Here is a 15479-nt window from a genome sequence, read left to right as displayed (position 1 = left end):
GATCATTTTGAATTTTAGTGGTAAGATCTTTGTCTTAGAGTTGTAGCCAAGACCAAAACTGAAAATAAAAGGGGACAAGTATCACCACATTCTAAGAGAGCAATCAGTGAGCTCCCAGTAACTGGGGGCAGATCGCTCTTCACAGGAATGTGATAGAACTGGCTCTGTTACCTCAACAATCACCGGATCATCTTCTTTCCAGCACATATAAGAAAATGATTGGGGAAGGGAAGAAGTTATCGTCACTGATGTTTTGGGAGTGAGGGTTCAATAAGAGAGACTTTTCTCTTACATTCCTAGTGGAGGCTCATACATCTCCCCTGAGAAGCTAAGTGAAGGGGTCTATGGGAAAATCACTTGTAAAGACTGGAGTACAAGAAGGGGAGGGGGAGACTGCCATCTTGTTCCTTAGGTGGATACTTGAGATGCTGTAGAAACCTGAACATCGGCGCTGGTGTGACTAGTAGAGTAGAAGGTGGTAAGTTCATGTGGAGTAGTAACTTGACATAATGTTTCTTCAGTTCGGAAGTGTTCCAAGAACATAGGAACAAATTCTAGTTATAGTCTAGAAATTTCAAGTAGGAAAGTTTTGTAGTAATCCGTGCCAGTGGGTCTTGAAGTGTATTATGCTTGTTCCAATACTATATGTACCTGGAAGGATGCAGAAGAGTGAACTTTGGTGGTTTCTTGGATCCACTGGAAGGAACACGGAGGTTAAGTGGAAGGAAGGGAACTGCCTTGTGTGTTACTGGGCCAAGTGATGTTCTGCTCAAGAGAAGGAACTGGGGACATGTTCCTCTGGGGTGGCTGGTGGAAGCTATTTATACCCCTCTGAAGGGATGCTTGGCAATAAAGGGTCACGCTGAACATTTCCCACGAAAACTATCATCACCTCCTGTGTAAAGACCACCATCAGCAGAGTCAGGGCCAGCTTCATGGTTATGTAACCAGTGCTCGTACATAGGGACCACACTCAGAAGAGCCTCCTGTTTAATGTTCTCTGGTCACTGTCTTCACATATTTATTAAGCTTTATCTTTGAATTTATGTTTTATAAATTGTCTGATGGGGGTGTGAATGAAGTCTGAGGATGCACTGGGGCTCAGAGCCTCAGCTCAGGCACTCGCCCACTGTCTCCCAGGACCCGTTCTTGGCTTCTGGCTCTTCCACCCTTTGGTGCCCTGGGCGCTGCCTGGCCTCATACTCACTGCTCCTGTCTCGCCACTGCTGTGGGAGAGGCCTATGTTCTCCTGGTGCCCTCTCCCCTTAGTGGAGGCCTACATACAGCAGGGAGCATCTGGATCGCGTGCATGTGCCCTGCAGCGTCCTCTGTCCCAGTGGGCAGTACCTCGGCACTTCAGGGAGGTGACTTGGCAGGAAGTGAGGCCCCATCCAGGTCCTGTGGTGCATATCTGCCTGGCGGTTGCAATCCTTTGGGGGCTACCCATCTGCCATGGGTTGGGGCAGAGGCCCATGGGACGAGGAGATTGACTTCCACACACCCAGCCAGGACATAGTACCCGAGTCCAGCCACTTGCAGGAGGCAGAACCCAATAGCTAGTGGATCACACTTGTGCTGAGTGGTGCGGTGAGGCCTTTAGGCATCTGTGAGGATCTGCATTTGCCCTGCGAGTGTCCTGCTGCCCGGAGCCATGACATTAAACAGAAAATAAAAAGCCCCATGATAGGTTGACAGGGAGAGAGAGAGAAAGGGAAGGAGGAAGGGACCATGAAGAAAGGGAAAAAGTTTTGTAGTTTAGTATCTTTAATAGCACTTTTTCCCCCTCTGTTTTTCATTTTTTGCCAGACCTTACAAATTATGTGAGTCCATCACCATTGAAAAGAACCAAATCTGACCTGAACCACGCAAGATTTATCTCACCATTGATGTTCTATGAATAGTCACATAAAGAGGGTTTTGCCTTCGTTATTTCTCTTGCCTGCCCCCAGTACTATAGGAGTTAGACCTAGGAGAGGTGTGCTAGAGTCTAACCTCTCCTTCCTCTTAACCGCTTTACCTACTCCAATGAAAGACTAGTAAAAAGTATTTCTCTGAAAGTCCACTTATAAGCAAGTATCTCCCCACCTCCTCTGCCCACACTACAGACCGATAACTGGAACTATTTCTCTGATATTGTGAACCGTCTCCCAAGAAACACATCATCTACCCACATTCTTTATCAATAGCAGTTATCAGGATTTTCTCCTAATCCATTTAAAGGAGTTGAAACATAAATTTTTAGGGTGATCAAAAATATTAGAGATTAGCCAGTCCAATCATTTCATTTTATGATGAGCTAGATAGAGATCCAGGAAGTGTAAGCTGTATAGTTCAAGGCTTCATAATTAGTGGCAAAGCAGGATTAAATCTTTGTCCTGATTCTACTCCAGCACCGTTTCTACATTACATTGTTACTGTATTTTTGCCTCTGAGGGCTGCCACTTTTGTTAGATCAGTTATATGAAAACTACAACTTTAAATTGCCTTCAATGGGCTCCAAATCCAGTGTTTATGTACTGCTGAATTCCACCGGGCCAGTAGTAGTTATAGATCTGTAGCGTCGTGTGTTTCTTTGAGTTAATGATGACTGTAACTGTGGTTTTAGGATCTTTTAACTATACTGCCAATATCTTAGGTAATCCAGATGCTTCTCTCTCTAACTAGTGCCATTATTAGCCGAGCCTTGATAGTACATAAACTAGATTTTATATAGTAAAATTTCAAAGTATTGGCAAGAACAGGGTAGAATTACCAGCTTTTTATTTTGGTAAGTAAGGACATTAAAAAATAAACGATACTATCATCATTTTAATTTTATAAAAGAACATTTTAATACTGAAAGTGTATTAAGGATGTAATTTCAGGAAAAAGTACTGTCTATTACAGGGAAAGCCATTTGATGACCTTGTCTTGACATTTTTTGCCACAGACTAGTGAAATTTTGTCACGGATCAGTACTTGTTTGCAGACTGGTGTTAGAGAACCACTGATATATAGTATCGCAAAATATGAATGTAGAACTGTTGCTGAGGATTATGCTGCATAGATAGCTCAAGTGTTTTCTCAAGGAGCATTCTAATTCCTCCGGTACTAAAAGGGGTCATTACTCTTCATAATGGCCTGCTCTTTCTCAGCGCTCTGCTATCGTGCTGTCATCTGTCTTATCTTTTTAATAGTACGATGCAGAGCATGGAGAACTACATTCTCATGCTAGAGAATATTTTCTACTGTGATTTAATTATAGTTTAGTCCAGATGTAAGTAGTTACGCTACTATAGTCATAGTATTACCATGGTATTAACCAGGATAATTTACTCCGTTTTTGGTGTATTGAAGTATGACCAACTGGTTTTATTTTGACTTTCCGCAACATCCATTTTTTTTAGAGAGGGTTTTCAAATTTGTTAATCCAGATGCAAATAATGCCAAATAATTTTCTGATCGAATATAAATTCCACCTCAACAGTAACATTTGCACTAATGTAGTATAGGAGCCTAAAAGAGTATGTGGCACATAGTGAGAGCTCATTAATATTAAATTAATGAATGATTAACAATGAATAAATTCAGACTCTGCAAGTTCAGATATTGTCGGGTTAGGGCTCCTAGTTAAACATATTTAATTGAACCCACACATTCACTTCTATTTCCACCTGAAACTGTATAAAATGACATTAATAAATCCACAAGGACAAGAAATAGGTAGAGGAAACAATAAAAATAAAGTTTTAAAAGTGAGAACCAGATAGAAAATTGTTAATTTACTTAGTAAATAATAGAAAGTAGACACGCAAGCCAAAGATGCAGAAATGGTCAAGAATTACAAGCGTCGTGGAAGCCCAAAACTAGAAGGTCTGTATAAGAAGCTACTGTGCCTCCAGACTCTTTCCTCTACCCTGCACTCATAGGCACTGCCTGTCTCCTACTTGGCAGAAGATTGGAGGTTTACGTTGGAGAGTCTGAAGGACAACTGAGGTTGGGGAAATCCAGTGGCATGCTGGAGACAGCTTATACCAGGGAGAGCTGGTTGTTAGAGCTGTTGCCACTTTGTGCGCTGGTTGTTAAACCAGTGGTAGCTTGAAATTGACCATGGTGGGAATACTGAACACTGATGACTAATAAAATTGGTAAATGCTGCAAATCAGGCTTTTTTTTTTTTTTTTTGGAAAGCCCATTTATTAGCACACCACTTATATAGTATTGTATTGAAAACAGGGTGGAAAGTCTAAATACTGAATTCTCAGATCTCCCAGCAGTTTCCCCATGTAGAGGGCAGCTAGCCTTACAACTTCAAGGCAGGAAGATTCCTTTCTGGGGGAACTAACCTGCTCAAGAGAAAAGACTGTAGCTGCTGCAGTTAAATTTTCCCAATAAAATAGCTCAGCCAGATCAATATGCAGTGGAAGCCCACCATTTGGCAAAATTTTCAACCAGCTTTTAAATACTTCATTCTTAAATATGAACAGGCAGTTAAGGATCATTGGACAATTGAAAGTCTCCCACATGAAAAACAGACCAAACAAAGTAATGAAAAACAACTGAAGAAACTAAGAAAATATATGAGAATTATATTTTTTAATTAACAAAACAAAAATTCTAAGTCTATGAAAAAGAAACATTCATAGAATTAAAGAGAACCCTTAAGTATATTAGTAGAAATATAAAGTACAGTGGAAAAGTTGGAAGATGATATTGAGATAGTCTTCTAGAAAGTAGAACCCAAACACAAAAGGATAGAAAATAGGAGATAAAATTAGGGGGTCAGTTTAAGAGGTTTGGTGAGTTTGAGAACAGAGAAAATGAAAGGAGAGGAAATGACCAAAGAAATAATACAAGAAAGTAACCCAGAATTGAACGAATTGAGATTGTTTTGCCCAACACCAATGCATATTATGAAATTTCATACTACACTTAAAAATTCTAAAACGCTCTGTAGAAAAAAAAAAGTAGGTCACATACAAAGGATTCAGAATGAGAATGGCAACATAATAATTTCAGACTTCTCACTGGCAGCACTGGAAGGTAGAAAATAATAGAACCAGGCCCTTAGAGGTTGGGGAGAAATTGACTTCTAAAGCAGAATTGGGCCATATTCAATGAAATGAATTGTTAAGTATTGGTAGAATAAAGATATTTTCAGATATGCAGGGTCTCAAAAATATAACATTTATTGACTCCTTTATCAAGAAGTAATAGAAAGTTTGCTTTATCAAGACAATGGAATAAACCAAGAAAGAGGAAACCATGGGATGTAGAAAACAGGAGACCCACCACAGAAGAGAAAAGAAAATCTTGAGATACCCTGATCAATGTACCGACTAAAAGAGCAATAGGTCCAAATTGTGATGGAAGGATGGAATGTCTCCAAAAAAATGGAAACGGGGAGAATCCCTGATATAGGAAGTTTTTTTGGGGTTTTTTGTGTGTGTTTTCTTTAGGTGGGAGTATGGGTAGGGATAGGAAATGATTGACATATCTAATACACTGTTTTAAGAACATAATGTTCTTGGTCATTTATTATTACTAAGAGAGACTGTGGTATATGCTCCCATATCTCCTCTAAATTTTGGTTTGCATATATTTTAAAATGCAGTATTGACAAGATAGATACTGTAAAATTAATGTTAAGCATCTATTAAATATATACATTATAACTATTTGTAAAGTGCCCTATTACAATGTGTAATTGTAATAAATTAAGAAAATGACTTCTGTAAAAATATTTATATGATCCTAAAGTAGAGACAATCAAAATAGGTATTCATGGAGTGCTCTCAATTCACATAGCTCTTTATAAGCTAGAGGAGAATCTTGTTAAAATTATAAAATGCTTTTTAGTAGATGTTTCCATAATTTTGCATAATTATGTTTGCATATTGACATTTTAGATATAATTGAGAACCCTTTAAGTAGATGGAGTACTATGAAGCCATTAAAATGAGATAGAGCTATATATAATGATACAGAAAGTAAGACATATTCATTTTTTTCAAAAAGGTGAATTGCAGAACAACATGGTATGTATTATATGGTCTCATCTGTATTTAAAATATATATTCTATGTACTTGTATGCTTATAGACAATTTCTGGAAGTATACACCAGAAACTGCTAGAATGGTTACCTGGGGGGGGGAGAACTGGAGAACCGACAGAGGAAATCTTTACCTTTTCTTCCTGTATCCTATGTGTGGCTTGAAATGTTTACCCTGAATGTACGTAGCTTTAATAATGATGAACAAATGAATTTAAAAATCCCAGATGTACGAACATGCTTAGACATGTGGGTAGGGTTCGTACTATTTGTCTTTTTATCAAAGTTTACTTGGATTATCAGCAAACATTGAAGAAACCTAATAATATTGGTGACACTGACTGATTTAATAGCTTAAAAACCCGTGTCTTAGAAAACACTTATTACTGGTTTTACTCTTTAAGGATTTTTGCGGGGAGAGAGGGTAGTGTGATGGTTATGTTATGTTAATTTATGAAGTAATAAGTTAATATAGTAAATATTGAAGCTCTACTAAAGTGTTAATTTGAAATTAAAAATTAAAATTGTATTTAAGGGTTTTCTAGCCAGTTAATTTCTGAAATAAACAGATACGGAAAAAAATATTCTGTGGCAGTTAAAAATTTTAGTAGGGTTAGGCTGCATTATGCTACATTTCATATTTTTCAGTGCTGTACTTTATATTACTTTTTCAGTACATTAAAACTTATGCAGTGAAACTGAATAATGGCAATGTTTTTATACCTTTTTATAGCCATTTCTTTTTCATAACCTCCCCCTATTTCCTGTTAACTAAACTATAAGTACCTTTCTGTTAATTTATGAAAATTATTGTTGAGATAGCACATTATCACTGATCTGTATGGCACTTTCAGCATGTTAGAAGCAAAGGTCCAAGCAACATAAAACACATCAAAATTCATTAATGTGGTATTGATTATTTTTTGGATAATTAATTTTATTGCAGACCCTTGAAAGAGATAATGAGCTGCAAAGGGAGAAGGTAAAAGAAAATGAAGAAAAGTTCCTTAATCTTCAAAATGAGCATGAGGAAGCACTAGGAACTTGGGAAAAGCATGTAGGTTTATTAAATAGTAAAATTAAAATATTTTAAAGTTGTAGACATTTAAGATAACTATTAAATGCTAAGAAAATATTGCAAAAATAATATAGGAATAAAGTCAAACACATTTTCTTCTTGCACTTATATTTCCAAGAAATGAATGCTTTTTAAATGCTAAGTTTAATAAAATTTCCTGTAATACTTTCATGCATGAAAAACCACACGTGTGTGTGTGTATGTATCTAATGGGAATGGCGTTCCATATGTGACAAAGAAAAATTTACTTTTCCATAAAACCATTGATATTTTAGTAAATGATTAAAATAAAGAATAATATAGGGATTATTGTTAGCTGATCTATTTAGCTTTCCTCAGCAGTTTTGTTGAGATGTATTGAAGCCATGTTTTTAGCGCATGTATACAGCAGTTGAGTTGTATAGAATTAACATTTTATAATAAGAATTGATGGTTATAAACAGTGCTATTTTCTTAAACCACATATTTATTTGATACTATAATTTTAATGAAGCAGATAACAAAAGTGTACAATCATGTACATTGGAATGAAATATAAAGATTTACTTTTAAAGATGGGTGAACCCCAAAATTGAATATTCTATTTTAATATCTGTTTTCAGTGCCTGTCTTTTACAAGAATTAACAATAGAAAGTCATTATTTATGGGTTTATGAAGGCTATATTTTGGGCAAGATTATATTTTAGACTATTATACTAATTACACTATATTTTAATACTATATTAATATATTTTATACTAATATACTATATACCTAAGTACGTACTTGTGATAACATTTTCTGTAGATGCTTTTATGTAATATAAATTGTTATGTAAGTAACTCTTGATTTTTCAATTACTTGCAGCTAACATGTTAATTTATATTTTGGAGAGATCAATTCTTCACTGATGAATTTGATAAGCTTTACCAAAATCTCAAAAAGTATTTTGTAATTAATTGCATCAGAATACTAAGAAATCCTTAATAATCTCTGTACTAGTAAAGTTTATCACTAGGCACCAAGGATAGTAATATTCATTTTAGCTTCAGCTAATCTACATTGCATCCCAACACTTCCTTCACATTCCTAGTGTTTAAAAGACCATGGAAATGGTACTGTCAGGATAAAGAAAAACTATCAAGTGAAAAGAGAATATAAATTTAAATATGCCAGCCATGCAAAAAAATATTAGTTGAGCTAAGAAAATTAAACATTTATTTTTCCTGATGAGACCACTACCATTCCCCTCCCTCAACAGAAAATCAATTTCATTAAGAAAAATAAACACTCAGCTTCACTGGTGAGGCCTTAATCTATAAATTTGGATAAAATTGGTTTTGTCTTAGGATTCTTAGCTTCTATAACCATTTCACTTCCATATGCTTTAGTACTAAACAAAATAGGTAAATTTTTAAAAGCTCCTTTGGTTCTGTAAGAGTTGTTTTGAATGGGAGGTCAGATCTACTCTTTAATTGTATCTGTCTCTATGTAAGTTTTTCACCATTCTTGAGTGGATTACTAGTGAGATTCAATCAAGATGGGTTAAAAAAAAAACATAAAAAGATACTTCTAAAAATAAGGTGGAATCATATAAACTGCTGTTTTTCAAAAAAATAAAGTGAAAGAAAATACTGTACAAATAAAACTTAGTGAATACCATTAGATATATTTAAAATTCATTGAAATATAAAGAACAGTGTTATGTGTATCTGTTTTCATTTGACTAGTTGTATAACCAATGGGTATATATAGACAAAAAGGCAATAAATGAGAATATTCAGAAATTAAAGGAAGGGGGGTCACAAAAGGATTTTAATTCACCGCATTTGTTGATCATCTATTATGTGTTAGGCACTATTCTAGGTATTGGATTTTCAATGATGCCTAAAATACAAAGAGTAATAAAGAGCTCTTACACTTTCAAAGGGGCAGATAACTAAGAAACTGACCACAATTAACAGTGGAGTGCTTTTAGTACGTAGTATTGACAAATTACTATGAAAACACAAACTAAATCATGTTATTTAGCTAGACTAGAGAAAGTTTTAGAGAAAAGATGACAGTTTGGCCTTGAAAGATGAGTAGTTTCACCAGGCCATAGGTGCTCATTTCCTACACTTCCCATTCCATCCTGTTGGCATTCCATTTAAGAAAGGGAAAAATCATGGAGGCATGAAACTGCATGTTCAAGCGTGATGAATAGTCTCATGCGGAATGTGACAGTGGAAAATAGGCTGAGATCACCTTCTGAAGGTTCCTTATCAAAGAAGTTGTATTCTATAGGTAATGGAAAGCCATTGAGAATTTTGAAGCAGAGAAGTGACATAGATCTGTTTTAGAGAAATAACTCTTGCCACAGTATGGAGGATGGCTTTATGGAAAGAGACCAGGAAGAAGAGTACATGAGCCTCTGAGGATGCAAATTTGGGCAACAGTAGTGAGAACAGAGAAGGGGGATAGATGCAGGAAGCATTTTGGAAGTAGAATTGGCAGGGTGAGTGACAGTCTCTATATAATGAGTTTTAGAAAGGGAAAAAGTCAAATACGTCTCTGAGATTAGTATAACTAGTAAAATGATAATGTCACTAACACGGGGAATGTGACAGGAAAAGCAGATTTTGTGGATGAAAGTAATGAATTTAATTTGGGAACTGTTGAATTTATGGTGCCTGCAGGACACCAATTTGAAATGCATTCCATGCATTTAAAAATGTGAACTTAATCTTAGGAGAGAGGTTGGGAGATGAGATACAGATTTTAGATTTATTAGCATAAAGATGAAATCTGAAGGTATAGATATTACAAGATCACCTGTGCAAGGAGTGGAGGTCTTGACGAGGCTAAAGAAGAAAAAGCCGTGGGGAATGCCAACATTTTTGTTTTGAGAGAGAGAGAACAATGAGGTTAGAAGTCAGGTTGTTAAGAAGTGATGGGAGGTTAGAATTTGAAAGTAGCAAGTGTGGACTTTAGAAATTGAGAGACAGAGGTGGGTCAAGAAAAAACAATTAGAAATGTGAGAAGAGCCTGTTTGTGGGCTGAGGAGAACATGCCGGTGTAGCAGGAAAGATTGAGAATAGGCAGGAGAGAAGAGAGCACCAGCAGAGCTAGGCATGCAGGGAGATGGGCGAGGATCGGCTAAAGGACACATGGAGACTTGAGCCTGTCACCTTGCAGAGACTGAAAAATGGTTAAAATCAGATAAAATGAAGGGAAAGTAATAGGGGAGCTCATATCTGTTAGCCTCTATAAGGAATATTATATGCATTTGTGGAATTTTTGGTAGTTTAAAAATTGTTCAAGAGAAACTTATAATCTTTCATGACAAATGTGTATTTATCTCCTCAATGGAACTTTATCTATTTAAGGTCCCCATGAAAGAGTACTCCCCCAAGAAAAAGATTATGAAATTTTATAGCCAGTGAAAGTCCAGTTTATAGATGTAAATATTAGGCTGAAGAGTCAGTTTCTATTGTACTACTTAGCGCTCAGTACTTACTCTTCATCTAGTGAAAATCTGTGTATCTAATATGCAACAAGAAAATAAAACTTAAGAAAAGCAACAAAGGTATAACTTACATAGAATTTTTAGTAAAAATAATTTTTCGTTTGTAACAAGAGGTCATTTAATGTAGTAGTTAAGAGTACAACCCCTAGATTTAGCTTTGGATTTGAATCCTGACTACCACTTTATATCCACCTGATCTTGAGTAAGTTACTTAATGTCTGTGAGCCTCACATTTCTCACCTGTAAACTGGGGACTGAAAATACCTCATAGGGTTTTTATGAGTATGAAATTGTTTATTAAGTACTCAGCACAGTTCAGAAAATGGTACCTCTTAATATTAGCAATTACTTTGGGATTGTTTTCATTTTTTACTATTTCCCAAAACTTGTGTTAATAAAGCATTTTCACATGAAACACATTTATGTATGTACTCATTTTGATTGAATTTTATATTAGGTTGAAGAACTTAATGGAGAAATTAATGAGATTAAAAATGAGTTATCATCACTTAAAGAAACTCATATTAAGTTACAAGAACAATACAATGAATTCTGTGATCCGAAAAAGTTTGAGGAAGACAAGTGTCAGGTAAAATTCAAGTATGTTGGGGAATCAAATTGTTAAAGAAATTAGGACAAGGGTTCCCTCTTCTCCACATCCTCACTGACATGTTGTTAACTTTTGATAATAGCCACATTCACTAGTGTGAGGTGCTATTTGATTTGCATTTCCTTGATGATTCTATCTTTTCATGTCTGTTGACCATCTATCTGTATATCTTCTGGAGAAATGTCTCTTCATGTCCGCTGCCCATTTTTTGATCAGTGGGTCTATTTTTCTGAGTTGCATGATTTCCTTATATATTTTGGGTTACGAACCCCTTACTGCATATTATCATTTGCTAATACATTCTCCCATGCAGTAGGTTGGCTTTTTGTTTTCCTTTGCTGTACAGCTTTTTAGCTTGATGAAGTCCCATTTTTGTTTTTGTTTTCCTTGAGGGGACACATCCAAAAAGATATTCCTCAAGATAGTTTACTGTGTCCATTTTCTTCCAGGAGTTTTATGGTTTCAGGGCTTACATTTAAGTCGTCAGCTCATGTTCATCACCTTGTCTAAAACCCATGACTTCACACAGTCTTCCTGGTAGAGCTCGAACTCCTTAGTATGCTATATACTAGGCCCTTAATGACCCAGGCTAGCTTCCCTCACGCCGCCATTCTCTCCACGCTCCTCCTAGCAGAAGTAAACCACAGGTAGCTCATGAAAAGACTATAATTTTGCTTGCTTTTAAGCACCTGTATATGCCATTTGTTCTCCCTGGAGTGCCTCCTTATCCCCGTTCAAGTTGCCTGTTCTTTTTCCTATCTTCCCACTGGACTGTAAGTTTTTGAGTATTTTTTTGTTCATCATTGGATCTCAAAGCCTAGTGCAGTGCTTCCATGGAATATGTGCTCTGTATACAGGGGCAATAAAAGGAGGTTGAACTGACTCTATTTTAAAGACACATAAAAATACCAAAACACTCGAAACAATTTGCCTGTCATGACTACCTTGCTTTTAATAAAGGAGTGGTTCTTTTTAGTACATATGATGTGTGTTGTTATCTAATAATGTGGAATGCATGTTTAAAAATATCTTAACTCTCCATTTTGTTTAAATATGATTATACAAAATGAACTTTAAGTGATTTTGTTACTTAGAGTACATTAAATTTAGTAAAAAATAAGCATTTGGCTTTCAAGTAGAAATTGTCGAATGGTTGAGTTGAAATAGATTCCACTTTTATTAGAAAAATGTGTTTATAGTTTTTAGTGTTTTTACATTAAAGGATCTTTTCCATTTTACACTAGAATCTTCCAGAAGTAAATACTGAAAACAGTGAAATGTCAGTGGGAAAATCACAAAATACCATCACACAGAAATATAATTCTGGGCAAGAAATAAGGGAAGAAAATACTGTGAGTGTTTGTTTAGATACTGAGTACAGAGAAAAGGAGGGAAACAACGAAGGCTCACTTACAGAAGCCATTATAAAAGGTAACTTAAGATAATAGACATTTTCTAATTTGTATATTGAGCTTTTTGGGGACTAGCAATTACAGTCTTTGCTTTGAGGACCTTGTGGTGTAGGTGGAGAAATATTTTTTTTTTGTATAACAGCTGTCTTCCTGAGAGCTATTCCTTATAGTCAATACTTTTGGGGGAAAAATACATTTCTGCCTTAGCTTCTCATCACTTCTTTGTTTTTTGCATTCTGGTTTCTGCCTTTACTGCTTTGCTGAGAATATGCTATGGGTTACTGATAACCTTCTGATGACTAGACCTAGAGTACTTTTCTTAGTTCAAATGACCTTTCTGTAACCACTGAAATAATTTACTAATTTGTCCATCTTGAAAGACTTGTTTAAAGACAGTACTGATAGTTTGAAGGTATTCAAACCTAGGGTGAACAACCACTTGGTGGAGATGTTGTAGAGAGAATGATTGGACTTAAGCCCTGCAAGCCCTGAATTTAGTATTCTAGATTATTGGAACCATACTGAAGTTTTAAAATCTATCGTTGGAACACAGATGAACAAAATAAATGTGTTAAGTAGATATTCTACACACTTGCCCAAGAGTATTCCAAATTCCAAAATATTTACAAGGTACTGAATAAAAAAGTGATGATTGACAGTCTTGAAGAAACCAGCTAGCAACTTCTGGATCTAAGTACTAAAAGAAATTAATAGTATAACCTGTTAAGATAAATTGATTTTTATCTGATCAGCTATGTGTTTATATGGAATTATACTATATGCCTAAAAGGAAGCAACAGACTAGGGAAATAAAAAACACTTTGTAATACCCTCAACATATTTCTCCCATTTTAAACCCAAACTATTTTGCTTTTATGAAATAAAAATAGGGATAGAGCCAAATATTTTAGCATGCTAAAATATATGCTTATTATAAAAAAAGGGAACTTAATATTTAGGTAAAACTGGTGTCATTATGTTTGTGTAATATTGTGTAATAATTGGCCAATGAAATATTTAAGGCTAAGTATGTTTTTATAAAAATAAGGTAATACATATTTTATAAAAGCAAACTTAGTGTGTAAACTTAGTTTACTGTGTTCTCATCATGATAGATTCACAGGTTTTTGAAAAAATATCCAAGAACGAAATTGATACTACTGTACCTCAGGATGAAATTCAAAGTGAAATCTCCCTAAGCAAACCTCTGTGCACAGAAAAATAATTAATTAGTCAAGGACAAACCCTGAGTGTTATTGACTTTAGAAAAGCAGTTACTGCAGAAGTAAAAGACAAGATGGACTTGGAAAAAGACAATGCATGTACAGAATTTAAATCACCAAATAATTCCTTTTTAGTGGCAGGTATAGCAATAGAAACAGAGAAGATACGCCTAGAAAGAACTGAGGGATTAGATCTTTACCATGCAGATGTACATCTAGAGGTTGGAAGTAACAGAACATCATTTAACAGTATCTTAAATGAGATGGCTCACAATACAAATCATAAAACAGGTATTTCTGAAGATGAACTATTCAAACAATTCAGATTGCTTCCAGGGACTCAAGAAAATGCTACAGAGAAGGAAATTACAAATAGTGACCAAACCAAAGCCGATTTGGTTTCATCTCTAGATGTAGAAAAGAATCCTGTTCATTGTCAGAAATACAGTTTACACAATTCAAGTAATGTCATCTTAGATGATAAACAGTATAAAATAAAACAAGTACAACTGTTAAATAAAAAAAGTGAGTGCAGCACATTGCCATTTAAACAAATTTCGGATGTTCAGCAAGTCTGTTATGATACTTCAGAGAAACCTGAACTAACTGTTCCCTGTGACATAGCAATCAACCACCCCACTTCGTCTGCTGTTGTCAGTGATAATTTGAGAGTACTTAAGAATTCAGATGCAAATGTCAGCATTATGCCTGTGTTGGTGAAACTCAACTCAAGCCCCGGGGAAAGAGCCAGGAGTAAAAATCTGACTGATACACAAAACAGTCAATTTAAGGACTGTTTGGGATGTTTAGAAAATATGAACACTTCCCATCTTCGGGTTAACAATGAGAACATACATGCTTCACAAGCCAAAGATATGAAAACTGCTGTTCATACAGAAACTTTCACAGGAGTACAGTTTTCCAATACAGAGAGTCAGACTGATGAGAATCAGATAACTGAAGCTGCAGAAAATGACCTCTTCCTCTTTGTGGATGTTAATGAAAGACAGCATACATTGTTAAATAATACAGAGAAAACAGAGTCATTAAATGACATTGTTTCAGGAAAAATTTACAGTGAAGGACAGCTGGAAGAATCATGTTCATTTCACATAAAGCCATCTGGAGATTTAGTAAACAGAAGTGGAAGGTCAGCCTTTGATCTTTCAACTTCAGATAAAAAAACTGAGAAAACTCCAGTATATGTGAATGTTTTAGACCCTAGTTCTTGGTCAAAAGTAAATCAAATTGAAAGTCAAACAGTGAGCACTTCAACTTGTAGCATTCCTTTGTTGCTGAAAGAGAGATCAACAGGTCCATCAGAAAACAAAAAGATTGTTTCTATGACACTTTGTAAAAATGCTGGTATGGACGAAATCAGGAAGCATATTGTACCAGGTAAGAAAACAAGTTTTCTTTTAAAATTTCTATTTCTACTTTGTATTTTTGGTAAAAATTCTCCAGATTAAAATGAAAATGCTTTTTTTTTTTTTCCTAAACCTAAAATACTCCACATACGTGTATGTGTAAAAATAGTAAAAGTTTTATTTGAATAAAGTGGATTTCTTTTTACATAAATCTGAACTAGTATTATCAACATGTAGTGACATGCTATTGCACTTTCGAAATTTTAAAA

General features: G+C 35.3%; 1 protein-coding gene across 1 annotated transcript in view; it reads left to right on the top strand.

Moving 5' to 3' along the window:
* Positions 1 to 15479, top strand: part of CCDC73 (coiled-coil domain containing 73) — a 256081-nt gene that overhangs the window by 238801 nt on the left and 1801 nt on the right. The window contains 4 exon segments of the mRNA XM_019738516.3: positions 6979 to 7089; positions 11056 to 11187; positions 12453 to 12639; positions 13736 to 15241. Of these exon segments, the coding sequence (XP_019594075.3) occupies positions 6979 to 7089; positions 11056 to 11187; positions 12453 to 12639; positions 13736 to 15241 (1936 nt within the window).

This window comes from Rhinolophus sinicus, chromosome 14, assembly GCF_057876585.1.
Source record: "Rhinolophus sinicus isolate RSI-liver-muscle chromosome 14, RSI-T2T, whole genome shotgun sequence".
Taxonomy (NCBI): Eukaryota; Metazoa; Chordata; class Mammalia; order Chiroptera; family Rhinolophidae; genus Rhinolophus; species Rhinolophus sinicus.
This window is presented reverse-complemented; position numbering and strand designations above follow the sequence as displayed.